This window comes from Pleurodeles waltl, chromosome 7 (genome assembly GCF_031143425.1).
Source record: "Pleurodeles waltl isolate 20211129_DDA chromosome 7, aPleWal1.hap1.20221129, whole genome shotgun sequence".
Lineage (NCBI taxonomy): Eukaryota > Metazoa > Chordata > Amphibia > Caudata > Salamandridae > Pleurodeles > Pleurodeles waltl.
Window position 1 is genome coordinate 17,248,830 of NC_090446.1, and position 18,694 is coordinate 17,267,523.

The window sequence follows — 18,694 nt, forward strand, 5'->3', positions numbered from 1 at the left end:
AAAGCTCTTTAGCTACTGAAAAATACTACATTCCAAAATTCCCTTTAGTAATTTACACCAGTATGCATAAGAGCACCATATTTCCTGTTATCTTCACTTTCAGAGCCCTTTGTCTGCCTCTGAAAGAAGTCTCATCGCCCTCGGGCCCAATCTTCTGTCTGTCAAGTTCACTGTAGCCTCTTTAAACCTTCTACCAAATAAAATGACCTATTGGATTTCTGGTGAAGGGATATTACCATAGGGGCAGTTTCTGACTAATTTATAGCTTTACCCCAAAAATGCTTCATTGAAAATTGATAGGCAGGGACATCAAACCATTTCTGCTAGCTTGACCCACCATTTACAAACTAAAAGGAATTTCTTCTCCACAAAAGGCATTGTCCAACAGTGTAGACTTTCCTTATTAAAGCTTTCTAAAAGTAAGACTACTATGTACACAAAAACAATGTTGTTTGACCACGTCCAGTGCCTCTCAAGGTAGTGTAGTGCTGTTCAACACTTCATGTAAGGTTTACATGCCATAGGCTTCAGCAATACTACTTCAGTGATAATAACTACAATTTCCTTCAATGATCAGCCCAAACTTTAAAACAGACACTATGAGGAATTAATGCTATGAATTTGGTAGGGAAACGTGTCCAGATGCAAGGAGGAATTCTCTGTGGAAGGCTGAGCAAACTGTGTGAACTTGTCTTTGAGAGTTCGAATGCCGCTGTGCAAGGAGGAGCAGGTGGCATGTGGTTTGTAGAGTCTGACTCGTTTCTCAGCATGTCTTGCTCTACCAACAGAATCATCTTTGCCTTTATGGTCCTTATCACACTCATCCTGCGCATCACAAGCACCGCGGGAGAAGCAGTGTCGATGTCCTTCGCTGTGGTCATGGGCTGGTGCTACGTCATGTACTTCACGCGCGGATTTCAGATGCTCGGGCCTTTCACGATCATGATACAGAAGGTAAGGACACAAAAAATGTATGCTGCCAAACAATGGTAAAGTAGGACACAAATTATGGGGGAGGTGAATTGGTTGGTCAAAAAACAAGACCACAGTAGGTAAGAGGAACTGTCTGGGGTGAGGAAGGGTGTTTCACGTCAACAATGCCCATTTTGTAGGACAACTTGTGTTCAGTGCTCTAGTACCTACTGTGGGACAGCAATAGAATATTATCTAAATCCTCATATCTTTATTTACATATGACTTGCTCTTCAGGTGGCTAAGCACCTCATGTATCTCATGGCTTTCTGTTTTTTGCTTAGATGATATTTGGAGATCTGCTGAGGTTCTGCTGGCTCATGGCTGTTGTCATACTTGGCTTTGCTGCAGGTAATTACAGTCTACATATTTGTGTCTCATTGTCTAGAATCTTGGCATTTACCTACATAACTTTGTCCGATTGAGACCTTTGCTAGTTGTTCCCTTGCTACCATCATTTGCAAGGCCCACCCAATGCATTTTTCCTGCCTGAAAATGTTTTAGATTTGTAGTTGTTGTGATCACGTGTGGAGATTTGCTGGTTACTCATGAGCAGTACCTTCTGGCAGCCTCGACTCCAAGTACTATCTCCGGAGGATCGGGGTGGCCAGATGAGGGGATGGAAATTTACGGGAGGGTACTGTGGGGAGAGAGACCTGGAACTGAGGATCCAAAGCTGGTAACTCTTGGACAAGTATGACTTGAATCAATACAGTTATTTAGACAGCTTTTATCCATGCGGCAATGTCACTGTAATTACCAGCAAAAAGGTTGCCTAGATTTTGACGCTGATACATGTGTATTTTTCCTTGATTTCTGACAACCAACTGTAATCCTTCAGTTGCCTTGCTTGCTCTCTACCTTTACAGTCTTATGGCTCTTACCTGTCCTTCCAAACAGGCTTTCTCCAAACACACACAATAAAGAAGCTAAAGTACTGTTGTGCCCAAACTGTTGCTATTATAGTTTCTGTAATTCAGGTGATGATGCTGTGGCTTTTCTAATCAAGTCATTACTTAGAGGTGAGAGAGTACTTAATGACCAGCTTTTGTTTCAAGCACCAAGATCCTCACATAAAACAACAAACCGTGGTTCTGAATGCCCCACTGGGCTGTGAATGTGAAGAGCATATTAAATAAAAGGAGCTTCCTTACCTGCTCCAACCACCCACAAGAGCCACCTGGTCTGACCAATCTGTGTTTCACTCCATAGAACACTGGAGGGCTTCCTTGATGGAATGCACCCAAGAAATAGGTTAACTGAATAATCTGCTTTTGGCGGATGGGGGTGGCTCAATTTAAAGGCCTGCTAACCCAGATGGCGGCCATGACATAGGGTGCCGAAAATACAGAAGGACTTCTTTAGTAACACCAGAAAAAAAAAGTAAACAACGACGTGGTTTTAACCCCTTCGCTGCCATGCCTTTTTCCCCCTCAGGTGCCAGGCCTTTTTTTGGCTATTTGGAGCAGTTCGCACTTAGGCCCTCATAACTTTTTGTGAACATAAGCTACCCATGCCAAAGTTGCATCCCTTTTTTCCAACATCCTAGGGATTCTAGAGGTACCCAGAGTTTGTGGGTTCCCCTGGAGGAGACCAATAAATTAGCCAAGAGATATATAGATATATTAAATGGGGAAAAAGGGCTGCAGAAGAAGACTTGTGTTTTTTCCCCCCTGAAAATGGCATCAACAAAGGGTTTGTGGTGCTAAAATCACCATCTTCCCTGCTTTCAGGAACAGGCAGACTTAAATCACAAAACTAAATTTTTCAAGAAAAGTTTGGCATTTTACTTGGACATACCCCTTTTTTACTATTTTTTTTGCTTTGACTCCTTCCAGTTAGTGACATAAATGGGTGCAAAACCAATGCTGGATGCCAGACAGCTAAACATTTCTGAAAAGTAAACAAAGTTCTGAATTCAGCAAGAGGTCATTTGTGTATATCCTTCAAGGTTTTCCTACAGAAAGTAACAGCTAAAATAAAATAATATTGAAATTGAGGTGAAAAACGAGCCATTTCTGTCTACGTTTTCTTATATAACTTTTTCCAGCTATGGCAAATTTTTGAAAGCAATATACTGTTATGTCTGCTGGACTCTTCTGGTTGTGGGGATATATAGGGCTTGTAGGTTCACCAAGAACCCCAGGGAGCCAGTAAAGGTGCTGCACCTTGCAGTGGGTTTTCATTGTATACCGGGTATACACTAACTCTTTTGGTAAAATATGAAAAGTGAAAAATAGGTATCAAGGAAACCTTTATATTTACAAAATTGGCACAAGATATGGTGTTGAGAAGCAGTGGTTATTTGTACATCTCTGAATTCTGGGGTGCCCATAATAGCATGTGAATTACAGGGCATTTCTCAAATAGACATATTTTTACACACTGTCTTACATTTGGAAGGACAATATGTAGAGAAAGACAAGGGGCAATAACACTTGTTCTGCTATTCTGTGTTCCCCCAAGTCTACTTATACAAATGGTACCTCACATTTGTGCGTAGGCATAATGCCTGTGACAGGAAACGCAACATGGACACATCACATTTTCACATTGAAATCTGATGTGTTTTTTGGAAAGTGTCTAGCTGTGGATTTTGGCCTCTAGCTCAGCCGGTACCTAGGGAAACTTACCAAACCTGTGCATTTTTTAACACTAGACACCTAGGGGAATCCAGGATGGGGTGACTTATGGGGCTGTCACCAGGTTCTTTTACCCAGAATCCTTTGCCAACCTCAAAATTTGGCCAAAAAAAACAAACAAACATTTTTTCCTCCCATTTCGGTGATGGAAAGGTCTGGAATCTGATCGGAGCAACAAACTTCCTTTTACCCAGCGTCCCCCCTGGTCTCCCAAAAATAATGGTACCTCACTTGTGTGGGTAGGCCTAGTGCCCGCGACAGGAAATGCCCCAAAACCAAAACACAACGTGGACACATCACATTTTCCTAAAGAAAACTGAGCTGTTTTTTGCAAAGTGCCTATCTGTGGATTTTGGCCTCTAGCTCAGCCGCCACCTAGGAAAACCTAGAAAACCTGTGCATTTCTGAAAACTAGAGACCTAGGGGAACCCAGAATGGGGTAACATGTGGTGCTCTCACCAGGTTCTATTACCCAGAATCCTTAGAAAAAAACATTTTTCCTACAATTTTGGTGCTGCAAAGTTCAGGAATTTGAGGGGAGCCACAAACTTCTCTCTACCCAGCGTTCCCCCAGGTCTCCCGATAAAAATGGTACCTCACTTGGGTGGGTAGGCCTAGTGCCCGCGACAGGCAGTGCCCCTAAACACTATGTGGACACATCAAAATTATCAAATACAAAACTGCCTGTTTTTGCGGGAGGGGGGGTGCACCTGGGTTTTTTTTGTCCTGTACTCAGCAGCCATCTAGGGAAAACTACCAAACCCAAACATTTCTGAAAACTAGACACCCGAGGAAGTCAAGGGAGGCATGACTTGCGTGAATCCCCCAGTGTTTTCTTACCCAGAATCCTCAGCAAACCTCAAATTTAGCTAAAAAATCACATTTTTCCCACAATTCTGTGTGGGATCACAGCACCGGCACAAATTTACTACCACCCAATGTTCCCCCTCAGTCTTCCGGCAAAAATGATGCCTCACTTGTGTAGGTGGGCCAAGTGCCTGTGGCAGGGAAGAGACAAATACATGTCGAAAATGAGGGGAAACTAAAGAGGGTCCAAAAGGGCAGTTTGGGGAAAAAAACTTTTTAGGCTCACAAGTGGGGCAGAAATTTTCTCTGTATAGATGCGACAATGCTGGGTGGGTGGAATTTTGTGGATTCCTGCAGATTCCTAAAGGTTCCATCACACAATTGTGGGGAAAATGTGTGATTTCAAGCAAAGTTGGAGGTTTGCAGGGCACTGTGGGTAAGAAAGTGGTGTGGGGTGCATGTGAAGCTCACCACCCTGGACTCACTCAGGTGTTTAGTTTTCAGATGTGTCTAGGTCTCATAGATTTTTCTACATGGCAGTGTCCCAAAGTCCAGAAAGTGTAGCCCTCACCATTCCAAGTGGGACGATTTTGAGAGTTAGACAAGCTCTCATGCCCCAAATGTAAAACCAAAACCCAAAAATAATCAAATGTCCTCTTGCTTGCCGTGGGATAAGATGTTTAAGTGTGCAGGGAGAGCTGAAAGACTGTTACACCCTTCATTTGAGGTGGCGCCATAACCATGCCCATACTGATTGATAGCCACCACCCCTCATATTTATATTTGTTTTGAATTCCCTGGCATCTAGCAGGCTTTCTGCCCCCCACCCCTCCCTCTGGGGGAGTGGATCGGGGATATTTGCCCCCATTTATGTGGGGTGGGGTTTTGGCCATACCGCCACCCGCTTTTTTTTTTTTCATTTAAAAAATACATCTTCCCCGGGGGGGGGGGGGGGGAGGCAGAAATAGCCAAATGTAATGTGCCCCCATGGGGAGCGACCCTTTCCCAAGGGGGTAAAATTACCCCCCCAGGGGAGCAACGCTTGCTTAAGGGATCACTCCCTATCTGTAAAAAATAAATAAAAAATGGCTAGTGATTTCTGCCCCCCCCCCGGGGGCAGAATGGCCTAATTAAAATAGGCTGATATGCCCCCAAAGGGGGCAGAAATGGCCTAACAGAAATTTGCACCCGAGGGGAGTGACTCTTGCCTAAGGGGTCGCTCCCCCTGCATGAAATTGACTTTAAAAAAATCCCTGGTGTCTAGTGGTTTCTGCACCCCTTGAGGGCAGATTGGCCTAATAAAAATAGGCCAATCTGCCCCTAAGAGGGGTAGAAATGGTCTAAGACGATTTGCCCCCCCACAGGTGCGACACTTGAGTAAGGGGTCAGTCCCCACTTACAAACAATAAAAAAAAATATGATCCCTGGTGTCTAGAGGTTTCTGACCCCCTGGGGGCAGATCGGCCTAATTTAAAGAGGTTGATCTGCCCTCCGGGATGGCAGAAAAGGTCCAATAATAAATTGCCCAAGGTTCGCTCCCCTTCATTTATAAATGAGGGAAAAAAAAATCCCTGGTGTCTAGTGGGCATTTCTGCAGCCCAATCGCTTCACGATAGGCCTGCAGAAATGCTCAGAATGACATAAAAGGAAAGGAAAAGCCTTTCCTTTCCTTTGATGTCTCTGCCTGCCCCAACCCCTGATGGGAAGAGAAATGCTCTGCATTTCTCTTCCGATCACGCTGGAAGCAGAGCTTCTAGCGCGATGGGAGGCGACCTCTGATGAGGTAAGCGCGCGATCGCACGCTGAAGTCATCCGATGTCACGGGGGGCAGGGTGGAAGGGGAAGCGATTCCCCTTCCATCCCTCTCCTGGGGGCATTGGGGCAAGGCTCATGGGGGCAGCGATAACGATCCCCCCATTAGCCGGTCCAAGGACTTAACAGTTACGTCCTTGGTGCCTCAGCGACGCAGCCAAGGATGTAACCGAAGAGGTTAACAATGTATGTATTATAGAAAAACTATTTAGTATATGAATGGTTCTCAAAGAAGGGCCCCCGAAAAAGGCTTTCTTAAGGATCTCATGTTGAGGCAGATGCTTGAAAACTGCCTTGCATAGGAATTTTGTAACAAAAATGTTGCCATTTCATTTAAATGGTGCCCTATCTGTTTAATGTGATTAAAGTAACTTTGCAGGTATTGCTGTATTTTAGAAGACGATGAATCCCCATATTTGTTTGTGTATATGGTTGAATTGTTTTTTTTATTTATACGTTTTGAATGGACTGTTTTGAGGATATACTGTTAGAGGTAATAATCATTCAACAAATTGCCAAGATGACTCTCTATTGAGTTGTATCACATTTGTATTCTCTGCAATCACTTTTCTATGTGTAATGCCTATTGAGGCAAGGTGCAGAGCAGTTCTCCAAACTCTTCTCATTGCAAGATCACTTTTCTTTCAGCATTTTATATCACTTTTCAAATGGAGGACCCGGATCATCTTGGACATTTCCACAGCTACCCTATGGCCCTCTTTAGCACTTTTGAACTTTTCCTCACTGTCATTGATGGACCTGCGAATTACGAAGTAGACCTTCCCTTTATGTTCAGCATCTTGTACTCTGCCTTTGCAGTCATTGCAGCCCTGCTCATGCTGAACCTGCTCATTGCCATGATGGGGGATACACACTGGCGTGTGGCACATGAGCGAGACGAGCTTTGGAGAGCACAGGTAATGGGGGGTGCGAGACTACCTCATTCTTGTATGGTATAAATTTAGAAAGCAAGACAGAAAGAATTACAACTTTGCATTGGGTTGTACCTTTGTATCCTTTTTAAGTAGAATAATCTAAGAAACTACCAATAAACTCTATATGGATAATTGTATATTTAGGATATAAAACTTAGGTGGTACTTGCAAGGACCTTTTAGAAAATAAAGTAGAATTCAAAAGTATGCTTCTTCAAACATATTAATAACGAGCCTATATATCCTATAGCAGGCAAAACATTTGAGCAATGATGCAGACAAGGCCCAGAGTTGATTATTATAGTTACGGAGATTGATAAGACGCTATAATGCTGATTTTGAACTTTTGGCATGTTCCTGCTAATTACAAACAGAATAGCTAGTTGGAAAACAGAGTTGTCTGTTTCTTCAAATCAAACAAAACTTTATTCGGCTTTCAACGAGCCATAAAAGTGTCAAGTAATAGCACATTGGTAATAAATAAATATAAGAAGGGTTATACATAAAATAAGTGAGATTATAAGACACCTCCTTAATTCATTCAAAAACAGGTATATATAAAACTTGATAGATTTACATCAGTGCAAAGACGAGTTCAATGACAGTGGTTTTTTTTTTTTTTTTTTTTAGGGAGTAAGGAGTTTACCAGAAGTTGCAGATTTTCAAATAAAATTAATTCAGTACACCCATAGACTTCCTTACAGAGAGTACTGTACATAAAAAAATTGCTAAAATTCCACATAATTCAATAGAGGATAAAATCTGTAAGCTAAAATACGCGTCGCGACACTTGCGCATATTAGCTGATCTTAAAAAAGGCAATAAAAAACGTTTTCTTGGTATGTCATAAAATTTACAAAAGAGGACCACATGCATTGTAGATTGAGGAGCTTTCGCATCACATGGACATACTCTTAAAACTGTACTCCAGTCACACATAGTCGGAAAGGTTACTAGCCGGTGGAAGATATTTAAGCGGAATCTTGTGAGAACAAATCGATGTCGGGGATTTACCACGCTTACTAGGTAGGGCTGGACTGCGTCCGTTGACAGAATTAGTTGGTTGGACATTACTGTTGGTTTTTTTGATTCCACTTCCCATCTCTGTTCATCCAAATACTTCAAAGTCAGAGCCCTCAAGTCTCTCCTGGTTATTTTTTCCAGTGATTGTGGATTTTGATAATACGCTTCGCAGCCCATGTTTTTGAAGAAGGTCATGATATATTTTAGCCAGGGAACTCTATGCGAGTGTGTTAGATTCATACAGTCGGATAGTATGGCCTGGTTTAGTCCGGTGTGCTCAGAGGTCCACACTTTATGCCATAATAATAAAGGCTGTATCTTAATTAAATCAGTTACAAAGTGGACCCCAAGTTCCGAATGGCTAATATATGATGACGTGCTATTTGGTGCCATTAGTAGATATCTCAGAAAGTCATTTTCCACCAACTGTATCGCATGGCAGTTCGTATACCCCCAGATGCATGCTCCATAGGTAGCCGCCGGGATACATTTGGCTTTGTAGATTTTTACCATGTTTGACGGGGAGATTCCCCTTAGTTTTTTGGAGAAAATCTTCAAGGCCGCCGTTGTTTTAATAATCTGGTCTTTTTTTATTTTCACACAGTGTGCCCAGGTGGCCTGTTTGTCAAACATTATGCCCAAATATGAGAAGGTGGGAGCTATCTTCACTTTGTCCTCTTGGATAGTAGTTTTATAGGGCTTACTCAGTTTCCTGCCACAGTTCATTATGAACGTTTTCGAACGGTTAACTGTGAGGCCCAGGGCTGTCATGTAATTTATACAGGAGGTTAGGAGTTTCTGGAGGGCTAGCGGTGTCCTGGCCATGAGTACTGCATCGTCTGCGTAAAGGAGTGCAGGGACGGGGCGATTACCTATTTGTGGGAGATCTTTACATTTGTTTATCAATTCATTTTCTAGGTTATTTATATATAATGAAAATAGTAGTGGTGCTAAAACGCAGCCTTGACGCACCCCTTTGTATATACCAAAAGACTTAGTGCATTCCCCTCTCATCCCGTACCTTACACTTGCTCCACACCCAGTATACAGTTCTCTTAGAAAGTGGACTATTGTTGGTTCAACTCCCATGCTTGTTAGGATATCCCATAACTTTTCATGCAGGACACAGTCAAATGCTGAGGACAAGTCTATAAAGGCCAGGTGCAAATTACCCTCTCTAGTCTTCGTATACTTCCCCACTAGAATAGTTAAGTTCAGAGCCTGTTCCACTGTGCCTAGTCCTGTGCGGAAGCCATACTGCACTGGAGATAAAATATTATTTTCTTCCGCCCATATTTGAAGTCTGTTTAAAATTATTCTCCCTGCTAATTTAGCTGATGTATCAAGGAGGGAGATTGGTCTATAACAGGCTGGGTTAAGACGATCGCCCTTTTTGTATATGGGTATGATGATAGAATGACGCCATGTTGATGGTGGGCCTTGTGAGCAAATGGCCCTCAGTACCTGCGTCAGTAAGGGGCCCCATAAGTCGGTGTTAGCTTTATATAGATCAATTGGGACACCATCAGGCCCTGGCGCTTTCCCAGCTTTGCTTGTGTTTATAGCTTCTACTACCTCCCCTAAGGTAAACTGAGGTGATACTGCTAGGTGTCAAACTTCCTCAGGATCTGGGACTTTTAAAAGGTCCGGGGGAGCTCTGTCATTGGGTTGACAGTATATTTTAGAAAAGTATGTAATCCAGTCCTCTTCCGAAATTGCAATTTCCATGCTGGGGGTATTATTGGCCCATAGGACGGGAGAATTTATTGTTTTCCAGAAGAGGGCATTGTCTTTCGTCAGACTGGCTCTGTGTAGGTTGTCCCATGACTTCTCTCTCAAGGCGAGTTTCCTCTTTTTTGTGGCTGTCTTGTATGCCTGTCTACAGGTACGTATTTCAGACTGACATCTTATGGGGGCGCTTAGGGCTTTTTTAAATCTTGTGTGCGCTTTCGTGCAATCGTGGTCGAACCAGCCGATTTCCCTTTTCTTGCCCCCTGCCCCTCCAGTCCTAACCGTGAGGGTCTTTTTTACAGCATAGGTTATCTGTTGAAAGGCACTTAGGCATTGTCCAGGGTCCGTGTCTTCACTAAGGCAATCTAAGAACACTTGGGTATGTTCACATAGTATGTCTTTCAATAATGCCTGTGGGTCAGTCTGAGTCCATCTCAATGTATAACCATTACCCGGGGCTAATTCAATATCGTTTGCCATCGTTACCTCTCTGGTTTTAGCCTGTGTGGGCGGGATTAATGAAAGTTCCAAGCTTTGGGGGAAATGGTCGCTTATTGCGATATCGTGGATTGTATAATTAGTAAAATAGTCTAAAAAATGTGTTGACATTAAAATATAATCAATGGTTGTGTGTGCACCCCTTCCATTAAAGGTTGGTTTAAGCTGTAGTTCTTTAGTCAGTAATTCATTTACAAAAAACAAATTATATTTTTGAGCCACTGAATTCATTGCCTCTCCTTGAATGGTATGCGAGAAGTGCAATCCTAGGCCAAGATCTTCGGTATCCCAACCACACACCTTTCCTGTAAGTTCCTTGCAGAGGTGTGCGTTAAAGTCGCCCCCCCATATAATGAGGGTCACGCGTCTATTGCTCGCGCATATTTCCTCTAGGTCCTCACCCATCTCTGTTAAAATTTTGGGGACTTCTCTGTGGGTTGCATTATTATAGAAGTTGATGAGTATTAGGTGCGTGTTCTGGTCCAAGTTGCATTCAATCATTTGATAATAGGTTTTTGTGATTTGCATTTTTGGATTATGTAGCCGTGCCTTGTTTGAGATATATGTGCATAAGCCTCCCTTTGGCCTGCCGTGATTAACCTGTACAGCTGGTGTATGGAATGTCTTATACCCATTTATGTGAACTGGATTTAGTGTCCAGGTCTCCTGAAGACAAATACAGGGAAAATCCCTGATGAAATTCACCCAGAGTTCGTTGTTGGTCTTATTGGTTAGGCCTGCCACATTCTAATAGAGTATAGTTGTTCCCATGTATTGATAGGGTTGGGGGTGCGCCTCCTCTATAGATGGTAAAGGTGGTACGTCATCTTGAGTATAGATTATTGGGGGGAGTTGGTTTCCCTGATTCGAACGGATATCTATGGTGTTCCGATCGGGTACCTTCTCATGGGATACATCGCCGCTATTCTCAGTAGGTCTTTCTTTATTTACATCCGGGGCAAGATCATCTAGGCGATCTATCTTGTTCCTGTTTAGTCAGTCCAAATCTTCTAGCGTTTCTTAAGAGGCTGAAAACACTGTAGCAACCAACAGAACACATACTGTGTGAAACAATAATGCTGAATAACAAAGGAACGTCTTGGGTAACTTTTAAGTTTAGTAAAGGAGTGTTTATTTTGCTCTAAAATATGTCTAGTTCATCTAATTTTTCTTTATTTGCCATAGCTACGAAACCGATGGACAGTGGCCACTCCTCAAGCATTATTGCTTTTCAACAACGTGTTGTGATGTTAATTCTTAGTTTGTATATGACTGAGTGATATCACTTACTTGATGTCTCGGTCTCCTGCCTGAGCTGAGAACACTATTTGTTCTTCCTTCATGATACAAGGTTTCAAGATTCTAAAGATGACAGCTGCTGTTTCTTTAGTCTGAGTATTTTGCACTGCATAGCTTTACTTACCTTAATAAACCAATGTTAGAAATGGGGTCTCTAGTTGGCAGTCGGTTTGCACCCTGTCCAAGTAGGGACTCTCAGTCTAGACAGGATAAGGGAGATACCAGCTAAGATAACCCCTGCTCACCCCCTTGGTAGCTTGGCAGGAGCAGTCAGGCTTATCTGAAAAGCAATGTGTAAAGCATTTGCACATAACACACAGTAATACAGTGAAAACACTACAAAAGGACACTACACCAGTTTTAGAAAAATAGCCAATATTTATCTGTGCAAAACAAGACCAAAACAATAAAAATCCAACATACAGTAATAAAGATATGAATTTTACAATACTTAACTTAAAAATACAGTTTCTTGAAGTCGATAGCTCCACCTGTGGCTATCACGGCATCGTGATCAACAAAACCAACAGTTCAGGCCGCGGGCCAGCTACGGTGTCAGGAAGATCCGCAAACAGTACCTTTGGATTTTCAGGGCATCGGGATCCTTGGGGTGAGCTCCGGATAGTGGCACCACTGTGTTGGTTCCGGACTAAGTGCAGGAGTTGTTGGGACCTTGAAGTCACACACATTGCCAATCGAACTCCAAGCTGATGAAGTCAGAAGCGCTGGTGTGGATGGCGTCGGGGCTGCAGTGCAAAGCGGGACGGTGAGACATCTGGTGCTCACAGGTCATGGTGCGGCTCGGTGACGGCATACTGCGGGTCGGTGTGACCAGGGCTGCGGTGTGAAGTGGGGCAGTGCGATGTGCGGTGTCCACAGGTCACGGTGGGGCTCGGTGACGGCATACTGCGGGTCGGTGTGACCAGGGCTGCGGTGTGAAGTGGGGCAGTGCGATATGCGGTGTCCACAGGTCACGGTGCAGGCAGCATCATCATCGTTGCTGAAGCGCTGTCATCGGTATGCCCAAGGTGGCAGTGCGAAGCGGGGCAAGGCGTAGTGCGGTGCTCACAAGTTCCGGTGCCAGCAAAGGTGTCGGTTGACGTTACAGGAGTCGATGGCGTCAGTGGACCGGGGCTGCAGGACGGGACGGTGCTTTGTGTACCTGACGAGCGATGTCCACAGGCCACGTGGAAGGCATTGGCACCGATGTCAGCAGGAGCGGTGTCGTCAGTAATGCCCAGCCTGAGGTGTGAGCAATCGAGTGCGTGGCCCACAAGTTGCGGTGTGAGCAGCGGCTCGGTGAAGTCGTCCGATGACCGCATCGTTGAGACCAGGGTCACGGTGCGAAGTGGGGCAATGCGATTCATGCGTCATCGGCAGTTCACGGTGCAGGCCAGTGGCATCTTCGACAGCGTTGTGATGGGTTTTTTTCTTGACCAGCACAAAACACACAGTTCCGAGTGCTGTAGGTTGAGGAACCAGAAGTCTTTGACATCCCTGAGACTTTCAGCAGGAGGCAAGCTGTACCACAAGCCCTTGGAGAACTTTCTCAAGCAGGATAATCAGCAAAGTTTACCCTTTGCTCTCTCTTTTAAGGCAGAAGCAGCAACTGTAGGCAAGTCCAGCAAAGCAGCACTGCAAAGGGAAAGTACTCCTCCTTCAGCTCTTCTCCTTGGCAGAGGTTCCTCTTGATTCCAGAAAGATTCGAAAGTCTGGGGTTTTGGGTCTTCTTCTTATACCCCTTTGTGTCTTTGCTTTGAAGTTTGCCAACTTCAAAGTCTCAAGTGTTTGTGAAATCCTTTCTTGGCGAGGGCTGGCCCCAGACGCACACAAGGGGGCTGGAGACTGCTTTGTGAGATGGCAGGCACCGCTCATTTGGGTATAAGTGACCACCCTACCCTTCCCTTCCAGCTCAGATATCTCATCAGGATATTAAGGCTACACTGCAGCTACCTTTATGTCACTGTCTAGAGGAGAAGTGTCAATCAGCCCAACTGGTAAACTGGCCCAGACAGATAATCCACAAACCAACAGAGTCACAGAATGGTTTGAGCAAGAAAATGCCTACTTTCTAAAAGCGGCATTTTGAAACCCAGAATCTAAAAAACAAACTTCACCAGAAGATGTATTTTTGAATTGTGAGTTCAGAGACCCTAAACTCCAAATGGCCATCTTCTCTCAAAGAGAATCTGCACTTTACTAATATTTAAAGGCAGCCCCCATGTTAAACTATGAGAGAGATAGGCCTTGCAACAGTGCAAACCAAATTTGGCTATATATCACTGCTAGGACATGTAAAACACATTAGTACATGTCCTATCTTTAACATACACTGCACCCTGCCCTTGGGGCTACCTCAGGCCTACCTTAGGGGTGCCTTACATGTATAAAAAGGGAAGATTTAGGCCTGGAAAGTTGTACAGTAGCCAAGTTGAATTGGGATTTTTAAAATTGCACACACTCACTGTGTGACAGATCTGAGCCATGGTTGCAGGGCTACTCATGTGGGTGACGCAACCAGTGCTGCAGGCCCACTAGTAGCATTTGATTTACAGGCCCTGGGCACCTCTAGTGCACTTAATTAGGGACTTACTAGTAAATCAAATATGCCAATCATCGAAAATCCAATCACCAATACAATTTACACAGGGAGCACTTGCACTTATGCACTGATCAGCAGTGGTGAAGTGTTTAGAGACAATAAAACATAAAAACATGAGGTAAAAAGGCAAAAGACAGGGGAGACAGGCCAAAAAGCTGTCTATCAGTGGGAAAACGGAGGTACCTTAAGATCCGTTGCCTGCCTCTGTTGGTAAAACTCTAGTTTGGAACAGTGTAAGGCAAGGTAATTAAGCCCCTGTCTTACTTCTCCCATGAATGTGGCCAGTAATAACTTCAAATGTATTTATTTGTGGGTTTTGTACAGCATCCCACATAGAACATTTGCTAGATGGTTTGTAGCTGTCTCCACTATCTTGAATGATGCAGTGTGCCCCAGGCGTGGAACTATCTAGCCACTTGTTCGCTCTGTCTGTGGTGGCACTAACTCCTCTTTACTCCTGTCTTCACCAAGAATTTATTTTTCAGGTTGTTGCCACAACAGTAATGCTGGAGCGAAAGCTTCCCCGATGTCTTTGGCCACGGCAAGGGATATGTGGAAAGGACTATGGAATGTCGGACCGATGGTATCTCAGGTAAGCCTCACCAGAATATGACCAACTTTTTTTAATCACATTATATTTGGTATATTTTAGACAGAAGGCTTGCTGGGCAAATGTGAATATTGCTGTGCCTACTGACAGTGGCTCTGTCTCTCTACCTTTCTACTGGAAATGTTAGAATCTGCTTAGAAATCCCCAAGCATTGTAAAATTTCAGAAAAGCTCTTTTTGTACACTTAGTATGGACACTGAGTGGAAGAAGGATTGGGAGTTCCAAGGAGACAAGTTGAAACTGATAAGTAAACATTTCTCTTGACAGCCCATCCAAACATTCAGACCACTTTCCAAGTGTTTGACTTCAGCTGCTTTGTTAACAATATTGAGTTCCAGTGAGGGCTGATTCAGAGCAGAAAAAACAGATTGTAGTTGTTTTACTCAACACTGGGAGCAAAAGTGTAGAATATGGCTCTGAAGTGAATGAACTGAAACTTTAAAGAAAAAGGTCCAATCCTGCTGGGAATTGTGGTTAAGTTGGCGACCTAGTGGATTCTTTCTATCTGCACACACTGCAATCTGTCACTACTTCAGGCTTGTAAAAACATTGATTAAGGTCTGTTCACCTAGAAAAAGCTTACATTAACTTTTTAGGAATGTAAATGCTGCTATATATTTCAGTGATTTTTTTATTTATTTATTTATGCCAAAATAGATTCATCAAATGTAGATCCCAGGTTGTATCTGTATTATACAAAAGAGTACTATCTGGCAATTGCTGACTGCTGTTACATCACTGCAGTTACAGTCTTTATCATTGTCAACTGCAGTTACATCACAGTGTCTGTGATGGACCTGACATCCTTGGCATGGCATTTGTTCAAACATTTGTTTTTTTTTTTTGCCTTCACGTCTCCTGTTTCACTGAATTTGTTTTTGTTGGCATTAGGACTCTCTGCACTTTACCACTGTTAACTAGTGGGGAAGTGCTTGTGTTCTCTCCTTAAACATGGCAAACCTGTCCTAAACCTCATTGGCACATTTAATTTACTTTTAAGACCCTGGTAAATGGTAGAACATGTACCAAGGGCCTGAAAATGACATGCTACCAGTGGGCCTGAGGCACTAACAGTGCTATCCACTAAAGTAGCCCTCAAGCACGTCTCAGGCCTGCCACTGCAGCCTGTAGTACAGTTGTGAGCTGCCATTTCGACCTGGCAAAATAAACCTTTTGCAGGTATAAACATTCCTTTTTAATATATATATATATATATATATATATATATATGTATATATATATATATATATATGTGGTCATAATGAACACGGCGGAAACAACCGCAGTGTTCATGCTGGCGGTCAAAACACTGACCGCCAGCGACCCTGGAACGCCGCCAGCCAGATAATGATCACTGCCCAAAAATCGGAGAGTGACCCGCACGACGGGGCTCTGCACTGGGGCCCCTGCAATGCCCATGCAGGATATCCTGCCAGGAAAAGGCTGGGGGAAATGAAACATTATCCGCAGGGTAGCACAGCTACCCTAGCGGATGGGGTTTCAACCCGCAGCCAGGCTGCCTGAAGGTGGGATCCTGGCAGTGGGTGACCGCTGGCGGCATTCGCCATGTCCATAATATGGCGGTTTGGCCAGACATACCGGCTGGAGGCTTCAGCTGCCACTGCCGGCATGGCAGGCCAAACCGCCATGATTGTAATGAGGGCCATAGTCACCTCTACAGTAGGCCTAACAGCTCCTAGGGCAGTGTCATTGGCATTTAAAAAGTAGGACATGTGGATTTACGTTTTACATGTCCCTGCAGTGAAATGCCCCTACATTTGTTTTTCACTGTGGTAAGGCCTGTCATTCTCATTGATTAACACTGGGTTACCTTCTTGCACTTTATAAGTGCTAACTTTGAATTGGGAGCAGATAGAGATATGTCGTTTGCGGTCAAATGATTTGTAATTTACAATCTTCTTTAATGGTAAGGTTGGATTTTAAGTCACAGCTGTGAAAATACCACTTACAGAAAGTTGTCTTTTTCTTGTTCCAACCAATTGTCCCTTCTGCCAGTGTCCTCGACTTCATGTTCGTCAATACCTCTGCTATTGGGGGTTTGTGTATTTGTCTGACAGTGGCACAAAGCGGGGCTTGGTGTGGACATGTAGGGCCATCCTGGAAGGATGGCAGTGGGTGCAGCTGCACCAACCCCACTTACACTTCACTCCCACACACACAAAGGTATCGGACACATGGCCTACCCTGTCTTTTGTCACTCTGGCAGTTTGAGACCTTAACAAGGGGAGGGAAGAACTTTCCAGAATTGGACATGAAGGTCGGACAAGTAATCCCCACACAAAAAGGCTTGGCACCAGGAATAACTATTGTACCACAGAACCAACCTTCAGATCAGTTCCAGATCTGCTTAAGACTCAGAAGAAGTACTGCCTTGCTGCACTGATGTTGAAAGAACTGCTGCCTTGCTGCCTGAGAAAGGAAGATTAGACCTGCTCTTTGAACCCAGGACCACCAGAGTAACTCCAAGGACTAGCTGGCTGGCCAGCATCCTGTGTGCGCTACAGGGAAATATCAAGCTCCAGAGATCTTGCAATGTACCTGCCTGCTGCTCCCGCTGGAGTAAGTCGTTGCCTGTATATGGTATGTCCCTCACGTCCTGGACCCTTGGTGTCGTGATAAAGTCACATCCTCCCATCCAAGTCCAAAATCTAGGTCTTGGGGACTTTTTCACCACAAACTGCCTTGAGAACCAATTGGGACGTACATGCAAGCTGATCTGACAAAAGTGCATCGCCACAGACCTGGCTCTGTTCTCGGCTACAAATCCCTTTCAGCTGGACCTCTTAGTGATGATAACTGGCCTGCCGGAGCCCTTTTCAGCTACAGACTTCTGTCTTGTCCCACTGGGTATTTTGAGCTCAAGAAAAAATTCTAAGTCTAAAGGTAGAAATATTTACCGGGCTGAACTGCGAAAACCTCCTTGGCCGTGGAAATCCAGCTTTTCCTGCTCAAAGCTCTTTCCCACCATCAGCAACGGCTTCACCAAGGCTTCGTCCAGCAGCTCCCAATCGTCGAGGACTCATACTTAGATAATGCCCGGTGCCTTTCTCCATTGGGACTCTTTCTCCCAAACCTTTTTTGAAATTCTCTCACACTCTGCGTTACTTATTGAAACGTGACTCTTGTAAGTACATTTTTCACCTCCACAATCCTCTGAACTGACCACAAGCATTCCCTAGGCATGACCCATTGAGGCTTTGTGATTGCATTTTCTTTATTGAAACCATGTCAGCGTACTTGTCTAGCAGCTACTCTGTCCTTATCAGACCTTTTTGGCTCTGAGTGTGGGCAGAAACATGTTGGTCCCCATTTTTTTAGACCCCTTGAGTCATCATACTCAAAGGAGTCCCCATCCCTGCTTTTACTCTTACCTACAAACACCTACATTAAAACCTCTTTACTAAAACAGGTGAATCTTTATCTGGATCCCTTGTATTATCCAGCAAGATTAAATCTCAGCACTCCCTCTACAGTTCTTTTAACAACGAGGTTGAGTCCGCCCAGGCAGTATCATCTTACCAGGGTGGGGCTAGGTGGTCAGATGATGAAGCATGACACTAATGTGGGTGAGACAACCTAGTCCGTAAAGGGAACTCCCTCAAAGGTCCAGCCACCCACCACACCCTTACATCCTCTTCCATTACGCGCTCAATCAAAGCCCTTTGAACAGGCCACAAGAGACATGTTCTCTCCTATACCACCCCACACACCTTATGTGTTTTCAGTTTCTAGTTTAAACAACA

The 18,694-nt window shown here is 44.1% G+C and overlaps 1 protein-coding gene across 2 annotated transcripts in view; it reads left to right on the top strand.

Moving 5' to 3' along the window:
* LOC138303563 (transient receptor potential cation channel subfamily V member 6-like) overlaps nucleotides 1–18,694 on the top strand; it is a 186,313-nt gene that overhangs the window by 158,854 nt on the left and 8,765 nt on the right. Inside the window, exons 11-14 of one of the 2 annotated variants that reach the window (XM_069242820.1) lie at nucleotides 789–954; nucleotides 1,257–1,323; nucleotides 6,882–7,150; nucleotides 14,806–14,912. In XM_069242820.1, the coding sequence (XP_069098921.1) occupies nucleotides 789–954; nucleotides 1,257–1,323; nucleotides 6,882–7,150; nucleotides 14,806–14,912 (609 nt within the window). The remainder of the gene's footprint in view (nucleotides 1–788; nucleotides 955–1,256; nucleotides 1,324–6,881; nucleotides 7,151–14,805; nucleotides 14,913–18,694) is intronic. The other variant, XM_069242821.1, reaches the window with a different exon arrangement.